This window comes from Macrosteles quadrilineatus, unplaced genomic scaffold, assembly GCF_028750875.1.
Source record: "Macrosteles quadrilineatus isolate MER2022 unplaced genomic scaffold, UCM_ALF_1.0 Scaffold_9__3_contigs__length_116548681, whole genome shotgun sequence".
Classification (NCBI taxonomy): Eukaryota; Metazoa; Arthropoda; class Insecta; order Hemiptera; family Cicadellidae; genus Macrosteles; species Macrosteles quadrilineatus.
The window spans coordinates 66152989-66172367 of NW_026542602.1; the positions used below are offsets into that span (position 1 = coordinate 66152989).

General features: G+C 36.4%; 1 protein-coding gene across 1 annotated transcript; it reads right to left on the reverse strand.

Moving 5' to 3' along the window:
* Positions 1–2106: 2106 nt before the first annotated feature.
* Positions 2107–19350, reverse strand: LOC129004037 (facilitated trehalose transporter Tret1-like). The gene is made up of 6 exons (XM_054432410.1): positions 19212–19350; positions 18224–18483; positions 15505–15681; positions 8607–8807; positions 4390–4533; positions 2107–3020 (listed from the first exon to the last, which is right to left on the reverse strand). The coding sequence occupies exons 1-6, from the start codon at positions 19294–19296 to the stop codon at positions 2493–2495; spliced, it is 1395 nt and encodes a 464-aa protein (XP_054288385.1). The 5' UTR covers positions 19297–19350; the 3' UTR covers positions 2107–2492.
* Positions 19351–19379: the final 29 nt, after the last annotated feature.

Sequence of the window (19379 nt, forward strand, 5' to 3'; positions counted from 1 at the left end):
AAGGTCACGAATTGTGGATATTTATAGGAATGCACTGTGGATGCGATGCTCCCTGGTGTGGATTAACGTCCGCACTAGTGAGTACTACGACTATCCGCAGTACTATCCTAATAATTAGAGCAATCTGTTAATTACGAGGAAAAAATGTGGTTCGGATTCCACAATAAACTGTAGGTCCCTTAGTTGCCATTAGCTGTATGGGCTATTAATTAACAGCTGTGTCTAAGGAACATGTCGGCCTTAGTCACTAACAAGACTACAAGATCGCGCCACTCATCCTACACTCATCCTTCACTCATATTTGGGTTAAAATACGCACATAGTGGCGTCCCCATCTAAAATAATTGATAATTGATAAATAAATATTTGTACTGATTTACTACTTCAATCTTTTTACCATTGTACCACCACTTGTCCTCTTTTAGCGAATTTCCCATATAGGGAATAAGCTATTACCGTAGGTCTCATGGTAAGACCTAGACCCGGGACCGATTTACTTTTTCGTTTTGAGGTCCCCAGAGGCCAAAAACGCCATCCGTTCAAATTCATATATATATATATTTATATATGTGTCCGTTAGCGCGATAACTCGAGCAAAAATGATCCGATTTTGATGAAATTTGGTTAAAACGTGTAAACCTACGTTTATGTTTATTTGAATGAGTTCGCAAACCAGCATAATCGGACCATGGAAACAGGGGTTTATGGGGGGTTTTATGGGGTAAAAATGGGGTTTTCCCATTTTTTACCCTAAAAACAAAAAAAATTGTAATTTCTTTCTCAACCATTTTGTAGAGCTTAAAAAAGAAATAATTTAGTATATTGAAGCGCTAATGTATGCCTAACGGTCACGGAGAAAAAAAAATGTAATTTAAAATTCCCATGTTATTCTTATGGAGAAAATGAAAACTGTTGTAATTTACTTGCTTATGGATATAATGTTGATAAAATTTGGCAAATTTATTTATTTCATCCTATACTATTGACATATGGTCAAAAAACACTTTTTACCTTCCCCGTAGCAGCAAACCTAAGCACTCGTTAAATCTAATGTTATTTAAATTGGAAATATATATGTCTTATTTATGGAACTATTTTTGTAAAAATGTAATCAGGCAAGTTGAAATTCGCTTAGTCTGCAGGTTTGCTGCGGCGGGGGTATTTTTATCTTTCCACCATTCCTAAATATCATAATTTTAGATTTTTTAAAATTAAAGTTTAGGTTCCGTCCAATTCCATCCTAGGTTCATCCAATTGGGAGAGAGGGAAACGCTATCATTGCTCACATCCCGGAGGACGCAGATATAGACTACATATTGACCCAGGCTAGGACTTTGAAAGGAACTGGCTATATCATACATGGGAAACAGAAAAGTAGTTTATAACTTGTCAAAGGTCTTTATTAGTTAGCGTCTTAAATATATATACAGGGTGTCCATAAAAAACGTTTCAGGACTTTGGGAAATGAATCCTAAAAGGAAGAAAAAAGTGTATTTGAAGGTATGTCCGAAAATGCATATTTATTTACCCAGTTATCCGCCAATTTGTTTTATATACAAAAATATTTTAAATAAGTCTTTTATTCGATGATTATGAAATTTGGTAACCATGTTAACATACGCGAGACCTATTATGGAAAAAATAACAAAGTTGTTCCGATTGTAAATTTCAAAATGGCGGCCGTTTGAATTTTTATAACTTAAATAACTCAAAAACGGCTAACTCTATGAAAAATGCATTTTTAATTACCTATCAATCGATACCAAAGGTAAAAAGATCGGACAAAAGATAACTGAAATAGAACGTTTTTTAGCTGTAAGTCCAGGCAAAATTATGGTTTCCCCGACTAACTTTGCCTTATTTTTACACAAAAACCTTTATATTTCAGTTAACTTTAGTCCGATCTTTTTGATCTTGGTATCGTTTATTAGGGAATTAAAAAAGCTAAAGAAAGTATTCCTGACATTATTTCATATAATTAGCCGTTTATGAGTTATTTAAGTTATAAAAATTCAAACGGCCGCCATTTTGAAATTTACTATCGGAACAACTTTGTTATTTTTTCCATAATAGGTCTTGTGTATCTTAACATGGTTACCAAATTTCATAATCATCGAATGAAAAACTTCACAGATAAAAATATTTTTGTATAAAAAACAAAATGTCGGATAACTGGGTAAATATGCATTTTCTGACATAGGCCTACCTTCAAATAAACTTTTTTCTTCCTATTGGTATGAGGATTCATTTCCCAAAGTCCTGAAACGTTTTTTATGGACACTGTATATATATATAGGTATATATATACAGTACATATATAGCATATATGGTTTCTAAAAAGTCACATGGGAGAATATATCCTTGGACATGTATAAAATATTATGACTACAGACCAGTGAGTATCTGTTAAAAACATTCAGGCATAAATACCCCAAAGAATCTCCTTGAATGATTTGTTTGTGTATAGACTTGGGCTATAACATAATAATTTACTATTCTCCCAGCTCCTTTACAATTTGTTCTAAAGGTTTGTTTTTTGTCTCAATAACAAAAAAATATGTAAACAAAATACCTACAAAAGTGCAGGTTGAAAAGATAAAGAAAAGACCTCCTCTTCCGATCGCTAAACTTATTATTTCAAAATAAAATGTCACTAGAAAGAGTGAAAAACAAGCGAAGCACGAAACAACTGAAAGAGCATGGGTTGCGATATTTCTTGGAAACGTTTCACCAAAAAGTACTATCGGAATGGGTCCGAACCCCAAAGAAAATGATGTTACAAAGATACATAGAATAACTAGGGGTAACCAAGCAATTGACGAAAGATCGTAATTTCTATCTTTGATGAAGAAGAAGAGGCCAAGAAAGAACGTAGAAGTAGCCATTCCTACTCCAGAGATTAACAATAGAGGTCGACGACCGAGCTTGTCAACCACCGTAGAGGACACCATAGTGAATACAAGGTCTAAGGAGCCTAGAAGAATAGTCTGTATGTTGGGGCTCAAGGAAAACCCAGCCTCCTGCAAGAATTTGAAATAAATTAAATTAAAAAAGTATCGTCAAAATAATAAACATCACAAACATTAATACTACTTTATCCCCCAGAGGGGGCCTTTTCAATACATTAAAAACTTCAGGGTTATTAAGTATACTGGTCCCATGGCTATGGCAAAAGTACCTCATTGAGCCACTAGGACAAAGATTTATAAAGATTTACAATTTATAAAGATAAGTAGCTGGCCCGACAGTCTTCGTCCTGTCCTAATGTGGTTTTACGTCAAATGCTCGTTCATTTTCAAGACGAGCTCGTTCACATGGCTAAATCACGTCCTGGTTGAAGTTCGTTCACTACGCTCACTCACCTTTAGGTTGGAGCTTGTTCGCTACGCTAACTCGCCTCCAGGTTGAAGTTCGTTCGCTACGCTCACTCACCTTTTGGTTGCAAATTAGCTGTTGTCATGAATTTAAAAAGGTCTCCAGTTTCTATAGTCAATGATCTTGACAGCTGGGTTCCTACTGTACTGTATTTTGTTTACTTTAACATCTGTTTAAATGTTTAATTTAATTGATTACTTCTCTGAATAAGGATAATATGTGGATTTTATGGATTTTTGACACGGTCTATGGGGTAGCCCTAAGGTCAGATCAGAATAAAAACTACTTAGTTTTCCTATTTAATGCCCAAAGAATCGGTATACCGAATTTCAGCCTCCTAGGTAAATGGGAAGTGGGAGAATTAGTGATGAGTGAGGAAGTCAGCGAGGGCTTTGCGTTTTATAAGTATAGATAATCTTTATGTAACACCTACAAAACATCAAATACCGGTATCTGGTTAACAAGATTTAAAAAAATCATTCTTGATTTCCTCTTATTTTGAGCCATAGAACCATTTCCCGAAGTTTGGCTGTTTACTTAAACGGGACAACCTATGTATGGATTTCTGTCTTTATGTTGTGTGTAAATTAATTACTGATTATTTTTTAGCTTTTAAGTGACTGGCTCAATGACATTTTACAACAATTAGGGGCTTCTCTCTCATATTTTGCATAATTTTGAGTTTCATGACGTGTGTCCCTCAGCAGTTTTTTTTTTATAATTTAATTTTAATAGTTTTCTTTAAGTTTTTTAGGGGAAAACATTTCACTTGGATTAAATAAGTATATAGGATAGAGAGGACACAGCTAACTCACCTGATGAAAGGGTGCAGACGAGTCAAAGAACATATAAAAACACACACATAATAATACTTGAGTATTATTTGTAGGCCATTACGCCTAGATGGCAGTTACAAAAACAACAGAGTTTAAAATAAATAATGTGTCCTGTTTAAAGAGTTTTAAATTATAGTATTCTTTAAGTATTGTAGGTTTATCAAGCTTGTCAACTCACATGAAATATATTGGTATTGTAGTATATGATACCAGGTGCCCCACTAAACTGCCGGAATACCATTAGTCCTATACAGATGACCAATCCCTTTCTGGCAGCTTTGGTGGAAAAGGCTTCAAAGAATTTCAGTTTGGCTGCTTTCATCTAATAAGCAAACAATTATTATATGCAACATTATTAATTCCTAAAACAAAGATTATAGATAACTTTAAGTACAGTATTATTACTTTTCCTACAGTTACCTAACAATGTACATGTTCTCTCACTGATTTGAGAAAGCAAAGTGGCCAGTTTGCTCATCAGTGAGACAATGTTAACATTGTCTCACTCTAATTACTTTGTCTCACTCCAGATTTGCAACGTGAAGGCACGAAATAGTGAGCGCGTGACATGTAGGCAACGTCGTATGCGCGCGAAATACGTTGGCAGCACTGGCTGTAAATCAGCTGGTCAGCTGTTGTACTGTTGTATTTGTCACTTCACATGAAATGTTATATTAAAAGTTCACTTCTGTGTAAAAATAGGTTATGTTTCTTCACAAATTTATTTGTTTTATGGTAACTGTAGGAAAAGTATAATGTGCAACTCGAGTTCAAAGTACAATTGCCTCACTCGAGAAACCATTCCTCACTCGCCTACGGCTTGTGAATAAGGATTTCTCTCGAGTGAGTCAATTGCTCACTTTTCTCACTAGTTGCACAAATAACTATTCTCCCCCTATAGATATTAGTGTATGAAGAAAAAGATTGAACAAAGTATATTGTTTTTGTCAAAATGGTTCTGTTTGAGTTTTAGGTGAAAATATAATAGTTGGGTCTCCCTGAATCAAAAAAAAATCTTTTTCAAAGTAATTGTTTGTGTGTGTGTGTGTTTGTAGATGTGTATAGATAAAGACTACTCCTATACTGTGGTATGATTTTGATGAAATTTGTTATTTTGGTATTAATCTTTGGCATCTCTGGACTTTTTTATATTTTTGGGGGAATTGTTAATTTAATGGTGAGTTTCTTATAAAATAATGTAAAAATCAGATAAAAAACAGCTTAAAATTATTTTAATTAGAATTCAGTATACCCCTTGCACTCTAGACAAAATGGTACAACTCTCAATGGTGTAAAAATATGGTTTAAAAGTTATTGCAACTTTTGTAGTTTACTCCATAAATTATCATAGTTACTTTGAGCAGATTTACTACTCTATCTTTACAAGCTTCTACAGTATTCTTTAACCAATACCAGTGACTAAAGTGGTCCATTTAAACCTCGTGAAGTGCAAATAAAACTCATCATAAATTGACCTAAAGACAGGTTTTAATAAATTCTGAAGTCAAGTAAGATTTGTAACATACAAATACAAAATGTAAATAGTAAACAAAGAACAACTGTTAGACAATAAAGAAATTAATAATTTAAATAAGGCATAATAACAGTTCATATGTATTAAAAATATTGTCACAATCTTCCCACCCTAGAACGAGACGTAGTCTTTTAGATAGTAAGGTCTTTGCCGCATACGCTGGGGATGCGTTTTGGAAGGCACTGAACTTGAGTCTTCACGAGAACTGTTTGCATGTTCAACTGGTACATTTGTATCACTTAATGTCTCACTAGAATTATTTTCCTCTTGTTCTTGATCAAATGAACAAGACTGCTGTTTTTGACACCTCCGGTTCTCGAATAAATTCTTCATTTTCATCTGTTTCTGGCGATTGGTAGTCTGCTTCTAAAGATGTTTGTCTGCTTCCCTCAGAGTCAAAAGGCCAATTTAGAATATGACGTATTCTCTAAACGATGTTTGGTATATGTAGTTAATATTACTGTAGAAGGAAATGTGAACAAAATCACACAATGTTGTGTTTTTGGAAGTTTTTAATTTGATTTCCTAAGTAGGTACCTAGGCCATGTATTCTAGGGAAAAGTACCGGTATCAAGGATCGTCGTCGAATAGGTTGTTATGAATAATTGGGTAGGCCTATGTACCCAAGATACAGTCTTATTGGCCTATTGGCTGTATGGTCCAGCGATGTAGCACATAGGGGTCAGTAGAAACCGAAAGTGACACATTGGAAAAGCGAGTTTAGCATCATCCGTAAACCTCTGTTACAATCACCCACTGCAGTTATGATTTTTCACTTTACGCTTTACACAACCGCCATTGAAACACCGTCAATTTAATAAACGTAAGTTTCTCAGCCCTATACATCACTGTTTCAAGGTCTTTTTCCTGGTTATCAAAGCTTCAGAGCAATTTTATACACATAGAATCTCTATTTCATTTTACACATTATTGAACTTGCGATTAATGAAATCCTTCATGTAAGGAAAATAGTTTTTAATCTCACTTGGTTTTGGATTTTGCTTTCAAAATGTGATCGGAAATGTTTGCGGTATTTGTAAACAACCTTTAATGTAAACATATCAGTGACAGCTAGAAAAAATAATCTTTATTCGAACAGCTGTTCGTTATTTCATTGATGATTAAGTGATGAACATTGGACATTGGGAGAAAACTTGACAAAAATCGCACGAAGTCGGGTTTTTAAACGTCCGTCGTTTTATATACAAAGTAGTGACGCCATATTTTAATGGCTAAAGACAATCTCGCCAATCCAGTGAATATATTAAAATTATTTGGATCTTGATAGGTACTCTAGTTTTTCAGGAGAAGGCCGCGTAAAATGGCTCTTGGGCCGTAACAGACACGAAGACAGACAGAAATTTAGATGAGACTTGTTTCGGTTTGTTTAATGTATAAAACGTAAAAATAACCTAAAAGTTTATGATTCTGAGCAATGTACAGACAAAACTCTAATTTTATTTATATAGATAGTGTTAACGACACGAGCAGAAAATTTAAGGTACGAGCCTTGGCGAGTGCCACCACGACTTTTCCTACGACGTTTTAATTACTAAAAAATCACTACTCAAACTTCTAAGAGAGGTTATGTTTTTGTTTATAACCTCTCATTGCCACTGACAGTGATGCAACAAAACATTGTATCAAACACTAATTGCACCAATCAAACAATTAAATTGGCCTGAACAGCTGATTAGTTGAATTTCAAACCATTAGAATTTTGCTTCTCCTATCTCAATCCTTGAACCTCATTGGTCCGTTACCCGTGTTTTTATGAGTAAAACTATGCTGTTATGAAAGTAAACAATGCTTTTATGAGATACTTTTCAATTCTAAGAACTGTACTGAAATAGCTACTTTAAAAAAGGGTCGTAGGTAATAGTATATTACGTTACTAGTCCTGAAAATAAGTGTTTACCGGACGAGTGTGGTCGTTCCCTTGCGAGACGAAGTCGAGTACAGGATTACCATACGAGTCCAGTACACACATTTTGGACGAGTTACGTACGATAGTTTACGCCATACTAATAAATCTGAACAAATCCTTATATTTCCACCAACTAAAGGACTAAAAATCACTAGTCATAACCTCTCTTAAGAGGTTATGTTTTTGTTTATAACCATTCATTGCCACCTAAATACAGTATAATCAGCTGATTGGTGTCCGGTAAAACTCATTACAGTACAGTAGTACGCAATGAAACCCCATTTGAAAAAAGCTGGCGGCAAACAGCTGTTTTCTGGACTAAATCCTTGCGTGGGAAGTTCGTCAAAACAATGTAGTGTGGCGTAAAAATATTATCACACCTTGTGTTTGGAATTTGTCCTGTTTTGTTTGTATGGCAAGAGACATTAAAAAATATTCTAATTATCCTTTAATTGGAGTAACCTACAGTCAGGACCACATAAGTTTGCAGTTGAGGGAGGAGCCTATTTACCATATGGTTTTGAATGGGCCAATGAGAACCGTGCGGTGTTGCCAAATAAACAACAATGATACCAGCTGATTTGAAAATATTGCTTATATTTTAATTAGTGTTGTCAACGGGCCATATGGCAACGTCGCACTAGCCTTGTCTTGTGATTGGCTGCCACCAACTGCAAACATACGTGGTCCGGACTAGTACAGTATTTGTTTTATTAAAAATCAAATTGTATCAAGAATAATTTAATTTTATAACAAGTTTGAGTGCAGAACCCCCCCATAAGAACATTGGTGCTGAAATCATGGATCACCCTAATGGTTTTGTATTGCATGAGTCATTCTCATTGTCTATACATGAAGTAATATAGCAAATGATTCTTCACTACAGTATTTAAAATGTAAGTTACTTTTATTGGCAAAATTGATGTCTACTTACTGTGTCAATATTTTTTTTCTTCAAAGAAAGTTCTACATCAATGTTGTAATGGCTTCCTCGCAACCACTGTAAAGACTTTCTAGCATCTTCTTCATTGTTTTGTAGCAGGTAGTAAATAGGAGACTCTGGGATGCGTATAAGTAAAAACAAGTAAACTACTACTATTGCTAAACAAATTGCTGTCAGGGATACTACAGGTACCTAGAAAAGAAAAAACAGATCTAATAATAATGCTATACTACAAGTAAACAAGAGTTGTGTCTCTAAATCATTGTTGGTACTGTTTAGAACAAGTTAGAACAAAATAGGACAGGCCATTGGAAAATCAGTTGTTTTTTAGTTTTGTTTGAAAAATTAACAAGAACTGTGTTGATACCAGACATTTACTGCACACCCCTTGTTTGTAAACTCATTTTTTGTTTAAATAAGGGTATTAAATTAAGTAGAGCATTATTAAGTTCTAGGTGAAACCCGTCGAAATCTACGGTTGCTTTAAAGGCTTACGATAATTCTTCTAACTGCGACAGAGTGAAATAAAAAAATGTGAGTATTTATAGGCTAGGCATATTAGGAATAAAAGTGGCAGTTAGCGGAAAGTTTAGGTACAGTCCTAATCATCACTTTTCTTTATGTTTTTTGGGTCGCTGAACACGAATATGAGGTTTGCTGACAGATATTTTGCCCGGAACATTGGTTATTTTGTGAAAAACCTTAAAATTTGGGCACTTTTTTTGGTTTTTCGGGCAAATCTCGGTAAGTATTGGTTTTTGAGAATATCCTACTTTGTAAAATTAAAGATGACAAAATTTACTACAAGTTTTGTACATAATGTTTGTTTCTACGACGAACCGTTTCGCCACTAGAGCACAATAAAAAAGGCCAGAAGTACAAACGATTAATAACATTGCTAATTGCTGCCGTTTTACATTAGGTTTCCATGGAAACAACCCATGTTACGATAATTTTAACTATTTATTCATGATAACAAACTGAAACACACTTAAAAATACTTCCGCCACAGCAAACCTGCAGACTAAGCGAATTTCCATTATGCTGATTGGATTTACACTAAAATGTCTCCATAGAAATATCACATTTATTCCCTTTTTAAATAAAAGTTTAACGAGTACCCAGGTTTGCTGCAACAGGGAGGGTAAAAAGGTGTTTTTTGTAAAATGTAATAATTTGGTATGAAATGAATACATTTTCCAAATTTGATCAAAATATGTTCATAAACAAGCAAACTACAACAGTTTACTTAGTCTCCATAAGAATAACATAAGCATTTTAAATTTACAGATTTTTGGAATTTTCTCCGTAACCATTAGGTGCATAACAACGCTTTAATATACTAAATTATTTGTTTTTTTTTAAGCTCTACAAAATGGTATGGAAAGAAATCGATAAATTTTAAGTTTATATGGTCAAAAATAGGAAAAAAACAATTTTTGCCCCATAAATCCCTGTTCCCATAGTCCGATCATGCTGGACAAAACCAAAAATGAAAATAAACCCTAACCGTTTTACAAAGGTTTTACATTGGGTTTCCATGGAAACAACCCATGTTACGATAATTAGAACTATTTATTCATGATAATGAACTGAAACACACTTGATAAATCTATGCCAAGATGTATGACCATAGATAAAAGGAGTATAGACAGGAGTATAGGAGTATAGAGTATGTCTATACTCCTTTTATCTATGGTATGACTGACTGCTGGATCATTTCCCGTTCCCACAAAACCCCCATTTATTTTCTCAGCACAGGGATGTTGCTGGCCACAGGGTTGACTGCTATAGTGATTGAGAAAAAAGGATGAAATACAATAAAAGAGTTGTAGATAACTTTTAACTTTGGTAACGTCAAATTCAGACGAGTAGACCGTGTCCAGCCACTTGCCATAGTAAATAACGCGATGAAAGTAGAGAATTCTTACCCGTAAACCCCAACACATTGTTTCAACGTATCAGCATCGCTAAGAATTCTGATGAAGAACTAAAACACTTCTTGTCCTACGAACTGGGTCCATACTCTTTCTCGTTGTTTGATAATAACAGTTTGCACAAAGAACCAAATCAAATCTTTAAAGGCCTAAAACCCCTGTCCCCATTGAAAACAAGCACTTCCATGGTCAAGTGCAGTATGTTATTGATGGTGGGTTTCTAATACACAAAAGTTATGGCCAGAGCATCAACCTTTCAACCTTTGGTTTTTTAAATAAAAAACCAAGCATCAACCAAGAAAAACTTATCGACAACATACCACTCCTTGCCTTGCTATAAAGAAGAAAACATAAAGATGTAGGCAGCTGAGAATATTCAAAGATAAATTTGGTCCTCAGTTTCTTACCCTTGAAGCCTTAGAAGCAAATGAGGATGTGGAAGAAGATGTTTTTTCTCTCATCTTGGGCCCATAAAAATTGGATGGAATGCCAACCTTCAACCCGAAGAGAGTGAATTACATGATCCTACCAACCAACCTATTCATGAGGTTATTAACATTATAAAAAGAAAGATTGTCTCAATTTTCCACAATTTAATCCTAAAAGACGGGTATTTCTTTCAGGTTGAGTTTTGTGGTCAGAAGACACACTATTTTTTAGTTAGTTTATTAGTGAATTTCCCCTATAGGGAATAAGCTATTACCGTATTACTCATGGTAAGACCTGGACCCGGGACCGATTTCTTACGGAGAAAATTCCAAAAATCTATAAATTTAAAATGCTCATGTTATTCTTATGGAGACTAAAGTAAACTGTTGTAGTTTGCTTGTTTATGAACATATTTTGATCAAATTTGGAAAATTTAATCATTTCATACCAAATTATTACATTTTACAAAAAAACACCTTTTTACCCTCCCTGTTGCAGCAAACCTGGGTACTCGTTAAACTTTTATTTAAATAGGGAATAAATGTGATATTTCTAAGGAGACATTTTAGTGTAAATCCAATCAGCATAATGGAAATTCGCTTATAGTCTGCAGGTTTGCTGTGGCGGGGGTATTTTTAAGTGTGTTTCAGTTTGTTATCATGAATAAATAGTTAAAATTATCGTAACATGGGTTGTTTCCATGGAAACCTAATGTAAAACGGCAGCAATTAGCAATGTTTTTAATTGTTTGTACTTCTGGCCTTTTTTAGTGTGCTCTAGTGGCGAAATGGTTCGTCGTAGAAACAAACATTATATAGGAAACTTGTAGTAAATTTTGTCATCTTTAATTTTACAAAGCAGGATTTTCTCAAAAACCCATACTTACCGAGATTTACCCGAAAAACCAAAGAAAGTGCCCAAATTTTGAGGGTTTTCACAAAATAACCAATGTTCCGGGCAAAATATCTGTCAGCAAACCTCATATTCGTGTTCAGCGACCCAAAAAACATAAAGAAAATTTATGATCAGGACTGTACCTAAACTTTCCGCTAACTTTCCTAATATGCCTAGACTATTAGCATTGTTTAATGAGTAATAAATAAGTGTAGAAACAATAATGACTATTGCGTTAATTACAAAATATGGTTGATCATTCAGTAAATAACATATTTCTTATACCATCCGTCATAGGTGTCATTGTTCCAATGTTAACTGGTTTCTCTTCTTGTTGATGAATATAATAAAATGAAGAATGCTTTTGGAAGAATCTTTAAATACTGTTGTGCTGTAGTATTAAAATCGTATTGGTGGATCTTTTGTGGTACACACTTCCGCGATTTCATCAGTGTTATGCAGATTAAATCTATTTTTTTTTTTTTTTTTTTTTTTTTAAATAACTGTTTGTTGAGAAGGCACGTTCTTCCTTCAAAGGGAGGCCCACCATAAAGCTGTGTAAGTTTTATTTTACCTTCGTCATGTCGGTCATCATACCATATTACTGTGCCAATAAATAACCCTCTAATTTTAGCAATTATAATTTTTTTTAGCATAATTTTGATTCCATGACATGCGGATATCAGTTGTCTCAGCCTTATCAATTACATAAAGTGTTCAATATAATCTCTCTTTGGAATGTTAGGTGTAGTGGAATATAATTATAGTGAAGCTGGCTTTTATTCTTGAAATGAGGGACCTCGTTCATATGATCATGCAGCTTCATTGGCAACAAATAATATAAACTACAAAGCAATGCTGTATTTACAAAAAGCAAATACTGTAAATTGTTACGTAAATAGTGACGTTTACATGCATTGTTGTTAATCAACATATCTTAGAAAGGATGAGGAGATCTAGGTCAAAAGGAACACGACTTTTCTGTGATTTTTTTTTTTTTTTTTTTTTAGGGTGAGGAGGGAAAATGCTTTTACGCACACAGGTAGCCAGCCTGTAGTGTGAGACTCCTGAGTTTATCACAGACTACTCACTAAAAAACCCCCTCTACTCTGTTGGACACAGACCTGGAATTGTTTGTCACATTACTTCAAGTCAGGCCAACATGTGACCTAAGCCCACAGGGCTCGCACCGTTTCTGGCATTATTTATTTTTTGACCTACACCGCATCCCGGTCGAGGTCAAGCTTCTTGGCGCGGAGAACACCCTGGATGTAAAGTGACACACAGGTCCAATTGTCCTCACCCTCCATCATCATCGGTATGACCGTGTCCACCGACAGCAGTCCTACGAACTGTTGAGCCTCTAGGCGGGGCCTTTCCCAATGCTGGCAGTGGAAGAAAGTGTGTTCCACGTCATCGGGAATGCCTGGGCAGTATATGCAATCGGGTGACACGGCTTTGCCCATCCTGAACAAGTACGACCGGAAAAAGCCGTGACCCGTCAGAAATTGGGTGAGGTAGAAGTTCACCTCTCCGCACCGCCGATTAACCCAAGGTTGGACCTGTTGTATCAGTCGCCTGGTCCAGAGCCCCCTTGTCTCCTGTTCCCAGCTCTCCTGCCACAGCTGGAAGGTCCGGGTGCGTTCCTCAATACTTGCCTGGTCCTCCCCACGGCGCTGATAAATTGCCTTCCTCTCCGCCGCCAAAAGTTTGACGGGGATGACTCCAGCAACCACCAGGACGGCGGGTTCGGACACTGTTCGATAGGCAGATGCTACCCTTAGTGCTGCCTGACGCTGCACTCGGGCGAGCCGCATCCTATATACCTCCTTATTGAGAGCGTCTGCCCAGACCTCCGCACCGTACAGGAGCACTGACTGGACCGCAGACATCAACAGCCTTCTGCGGCTGGACCGTGGACCTCCGACATTGGCCATTAACCGACTAAGGGAAGAAACCATTTTAGCGGCCTTGTCCGCCGTACGGGTGATCTGGTCTCGCCAGCTGAGCTTGCTGTCCACCATGACCCCAAGGTACTTTGCGGCACGAGTGGTTTGGACTTCAACGTTCCCCACCATCAAAGGCACGATGGTGTCAATCCTCTTTTTAGTCAGAATGACAATCTCAGTTTTGCTCAGAGCGAGCGAGAGACCATGTTCTGCCATCCATGCGTTAATGGTTCGCATGACTCGATTTAGTTTCAGCTGGGCAAGCTCAATGCTACGTGCAGCTATTAAAGCCGCAACGTCATCTGCATACCCAACTAGGACGGTTTCCTCAGGCATCTCGGATCTCAAGAGGCTGTCGTAGGCGACGTTCCAGAGGTCCGGGCCCAGTATGGATCCTTGAGCAGCACCAGAAGTTACATCCATCGTCCTGGAGCCTTCTGTAGTGTCGTAAATGAGGGACCTCGTTCATATGATCATGCAGCTTCATTGGCAACAAATAATATAAACTACAAAGCAATGCTGTATTTACAAAAAGCAAATACTGTAAATTGTTACGTAAATAGTGACGTTTACATGCATTGTTGTTAATCAACATATCTTAGAAAGGATGAGGAGATCTAGGTCAAAAGGAACACGACTTTTCTGTGATGACAGTAACTGCTTAAATGGTGATTAATATTTATGAAATTTGTTTTACAGTCGAAGTGTAGTTTTATTTTCAAAAATCTCACTTAAGGCCAACCAAGTGGGCCAAGGTCTGTAATAGGCCACTGCAAAACATCTTTCAAGATAAAGGTACTATTTTAGGCAAGGTTTCTGTGTTTGGATGTTATTACTATTAGACAGGATAAGAGCACAATGCACTTCTTCTGCAGATGATTAATCCGTTGGTCAAGAGAAATATAAGCAGAATTAATAAATCTGTGGCGTCAGCTTAGCCACAGCTGTGTTGCCTTTAGTCTATACTTTATTTTAATATTTAATATGTAACAGCTGTTGCTTGTTTTAGAAGCTAATTGAAAGGCTGTCTAATAGTGAAGAACCGTGTTCGCCAGTTGATAAGCGACTAAGATATCGGAGATCGCAAGCCATCGCAGTTCTTACGCCACCTACGTACTCTGCTCGGTCCAGCCCAACTACAAGACAACATCCTTCGATCACTCTGGCTACGTCTTCTCCCTGTTAACATTCAAGCGATTCTCACAGCTCAAAATGAACTTCCACTTGATAAACTTGCGGATATAGCGGATAAAGTCATTGAGGTTTCACCACAAGTATCAGTAAATGCTACGGCAACTCGTGAACACACAAAGTCAAATGACGACCTCACTGCTGCTATTACAAGACTGGCGCAGAGGATTGGCGACCTCGAAGTATCCCTCCAGCACGATCTTTCGACCAATCATAACAAGAAAACATCAAAATACGCAAATCAAGATCAGCACAAATCTACAAGCCATATCTGCTGGTATCATGCCAAATTTGGTGAGCGCGCGTCAAAATACGCTAAAAATATGTACGCTTTGTTAAACATAGATGTAATGCAAAGGTTAATTTAATTTATTCTTTTAAATTCACTTATGTTTTTTTCTCCTTTAAATATTTGTGTATAATTTCTTTAAATATTTTGTTAGAATAAAGATATATTTCATTCATTCATTCATTCATTCATTCACTTACCAAGCTTCCAACAATATAAGTGAATAGTATGCCTGAAGTGGTCATAACCTGAAAGAACACACCCAAAGTGCCTCTAATTTGAATCTCCGCTATTTCAGCCGTGTAGAGAGGAACAATAATAAAATATCCTCCGACACACATACCCGTCATAAGCCTGCCAATATACATAGCTTTCACCTAAAAGACAAATTACACAGTATTAAAAATAAGCATTTTCTTTTGAACTACAGTTTTGCAAAAAATAACTCTTTAATTAAAAGAGGTTTAAATATCTGCTAAATGCATTAAATTGCAGTCGCAACTAGTTTTGACTCGTATGTGGAGCCATCATCAGGCGTTAAAATCCTGCTTTCACCCTCCCCTCTCCAGTATCCTGATGGCAGTGACAACGAAAACAACAGTGGCGGCGATAAGAGCCCGTGGCCCCCCAGCAAGTTTTTTCGCAGGGCCCCCCTCTCCCAATAATCTTTAAAAACATTACCATATGTATTACCGCCTAAACTTGCACTTTAGCTTGGCACGTCATCTCTCGAGGCACCGAGGCGTCATCGTCGTCTTCCATGATCGCGGAAAAATCGTGAATACTTCCCGTAGTCATAGAAGAAACATTAGCCTATCATAGTCTACCGTCATTGCAACCAAACCTATGACATCATCAGATAACAACGTCATCTTCTCCCGCGTTCACGGACCACCCTAATATCTCCCACGACCCGTCGTGACGGGGAAATAATTTTTTCCGCAATCGCGGCATAATCCTAGATATATCTCTTTTGGAAAAAGAAATGTCTTTATCGCCTTCTGCAATCACTGCAAAGTATTGAACATCTCCTACGGCAGCTGAGACATCGTCATCGTCACCCGCGGAGAAATGTTCTCGTCGATATCCGTGATCGCGGCAAAAGCGTAGGCCTAATCTTTCAATTTTGTGAGCGTGATCCTTACGAACATAAAAGCTTTTACTTTTATAATTGGGCATTATTGTATTGAGTACTGAGAAAATATGCTTGAGCTTGATTTTCCGACTTTGTGCTTGATCTCTCAAGCTAGGCTAGGCTCTGCTCGGCTCGAACATTGAAATTATATAAAAATCAACAGTTCCCAAAGCAACCCGAGTTTGAACCGATCTGATTTGGCCCGAGGCCCATAGGTAAGTAACATTTTTTACCTGACTCGAAGTAAACAAATATAAAGTGCAGCCTTCTAATAGTAAGAAATAAAATGATATGAAATAAAATCCTTCTTTAGCATCAATGAAAGATTAGAATTATTTAATAGCTAGTGCCTTAGTCACCTCCGTTAATTCGCCGATTTGATCGCAAAAAATTGACAAGTTCATATAGTTGAATCAGCATAGAGGGCCCTCTCTGGTGTGACCCGCCGGGTTTTAGGAGGATTAACATTAATGTTTTATCCTCCTAGGCCGGGAGCCACATTGGTTCTAAATACGGTCCTATTATAGCGCCTTCACACAGCCCACGAGAAAAGTTGATACAACCTGCATGACTGATGACAATTCTATTAATTAGGATGGTAGAGAATTTAAATTGATCGGTCAAGTAATAGTGTCAGTTTAGCTGTTGTAATTAAACTACTTGTCCTAGTGCTCTTACAGGTTTTAACACATTTTTGTCATAAAAAAACTTATGGTAGTTCTCATACAAATATTGTTATGATAGGGGGCCCGTGTGGCTGAGCCTGTCGCACAATTGCGAGCCCGTGTCCTGGTAAACTTCCCGAAAAATCCCTGTCAAGGCTCGCGGGCCTCCCCGCTATTGCCACCACTGGTAAACAAGAGTTGATCATTTAACGCATTTAGGTGGTTTGTTTTTACTCCCTTATATCTCAAACTCTTCCAAGGTGTTTAATTTAAATCTGTCTTTAGAAAAATTAAAAATATTCATGTTACTATTAATGTTCATATAATTGTGGCCTTCGGAAATTAAATGTTCGGCAAAAGATGAAGTTTGGTGGGCTTTTGGAAGATGTTCCTTGAAATGTTTTGTAAAGGAGGCGATGAAGTATTTAGTTTTCGGCCGATGAATTATTTAATACAATTCGTACAATTGGTCTTGTATATGCCAGATCTATCCAAAGGTTGCTTCTGATGATGGCTCCACATAGGAGTCGAAACTAGTTGCAACTGCAATTTAATGGATTGCTTAAAAGCAGGTATTTGAACCTTATTGTTTGGCAATCCGGAGTTTAGCATCTACAATGAAGTAACTATTCGAGACTAAAACAAATCCCATGTAAACAAGCTTTTTATTTATTTTAAAGTAAAATTATTCTAAAGCTTCCTTGAAAAGGATTGACCATTAGAGTCCAAACAAAACATGCTGATTCTATGGAAATTACAAAAAAAAAGTAATATTTTGGGAAACTACTTGAATAGGACAGGGTAAGGGGTAAATTGAATTTATCAACTTGTCATTTCCAGCTGTGGAGATGGTTTACTTATTAAATTAAATTAAACATTTGTTATGATCCAGCTTTTTTCTAGAGAATAGTAATTAAATTTTTGATGAATATGAGTCTAGCGTTACCTGTTCCTATTTTATGCATTGTATTTTTCTGAAAACATTGTTTCATGTCTACACTACAAAACAATTGAGGGCAATTTATCAGTGGGGTTCGGAAGATGATATGTTATTCAGCTTCTAGAATAAATGGTCTGTAATGGATATTCATTTAGTTTAGTATTTATTTCTACACTTACGCTGTGGGCTATTGTTACCAAGGCGTAACCTAAAGCTGCAGGAAAACACATTGCCATCATCATCCTTTTACGTCCAAACTTGCTCATAATGTAACCAAAAAAAGGTGCGGCAAAGAAGTTTCCTACGGCAACTGCTGAACCAATCAACGCGAAATCATAAGCAGTTATGGAAAAGCCATATTGTTGCTCATGTACCAAGGGGTACTCTGACGTCGAAGTCCATCCTCGACTGCTACCAACCATGAACCCTCCAAGGTTGGCTGTAAACAGTGTTACCAGATAATAAACAAATAATGGGACCTATACAGGGTGAATGAATTGTCAAGACCCCCCTCTAATATTTTTCCAAGTAAATATATAGAGATATCCTTTTGGTGGTCGTGCAATCTTAGCAAGACGTTTCATTTTATGATTTTAGAATTTTTGAGTGTCCCCCAAAAGGGGGGATTTATTCTCGAGACAGGGAAAGGTTGGTTTGTTTGGAAAAATAATCATACGCTCATTCCATCCATAGTATTATTACCAAACCAAGTGCCTAAATAGTATGCAAAATATTTTTGAATTGTGAGTACGCCAGGAAAAGGTTTGGAAATACTTTCCTATTACACTAGTTTTTAAAGATTGGATGTTTTGTAAAATTTGTTTTCATGCAATAAAATGTGCTGGTAGTCAGTCTTTATAAAATGATTTGCCTAGCTTAATTGGTCCATAAAGTTAAATCTTTTATACAGTTTAACCAGTAGTTTTGTTTTAGTTAATCCATCCTAAAAGTTTGCTTGCTACTGCTGGATCCCCATAGCTAGATTTTAGCTACACATTCTTTTAAGTAACTCTATAGTACATTAAATATTTTATTGAGAAATAAGGCAACATTCACCAGGGAAGCTAAATTAATTCCTAGAACCATTAACATGCCAGTAAACTTTAAAATGCTCACTAGAATTTCTCTATGAATTATTTCAATATGTATATTTATTTCTACACTTACCTATGAGAGCAGCTAGATATTGAGGAAGTCTAGAAGCAATTTGTTGTTGATCATTATTCCTTTTCAATGTAACCGCAGACAACATAATAAATTTACACTTTTGGTGGATTAAATGGCAAAAACAAATTATTATTTCATGTTCATTATCACACACGGAACATTCTCTTA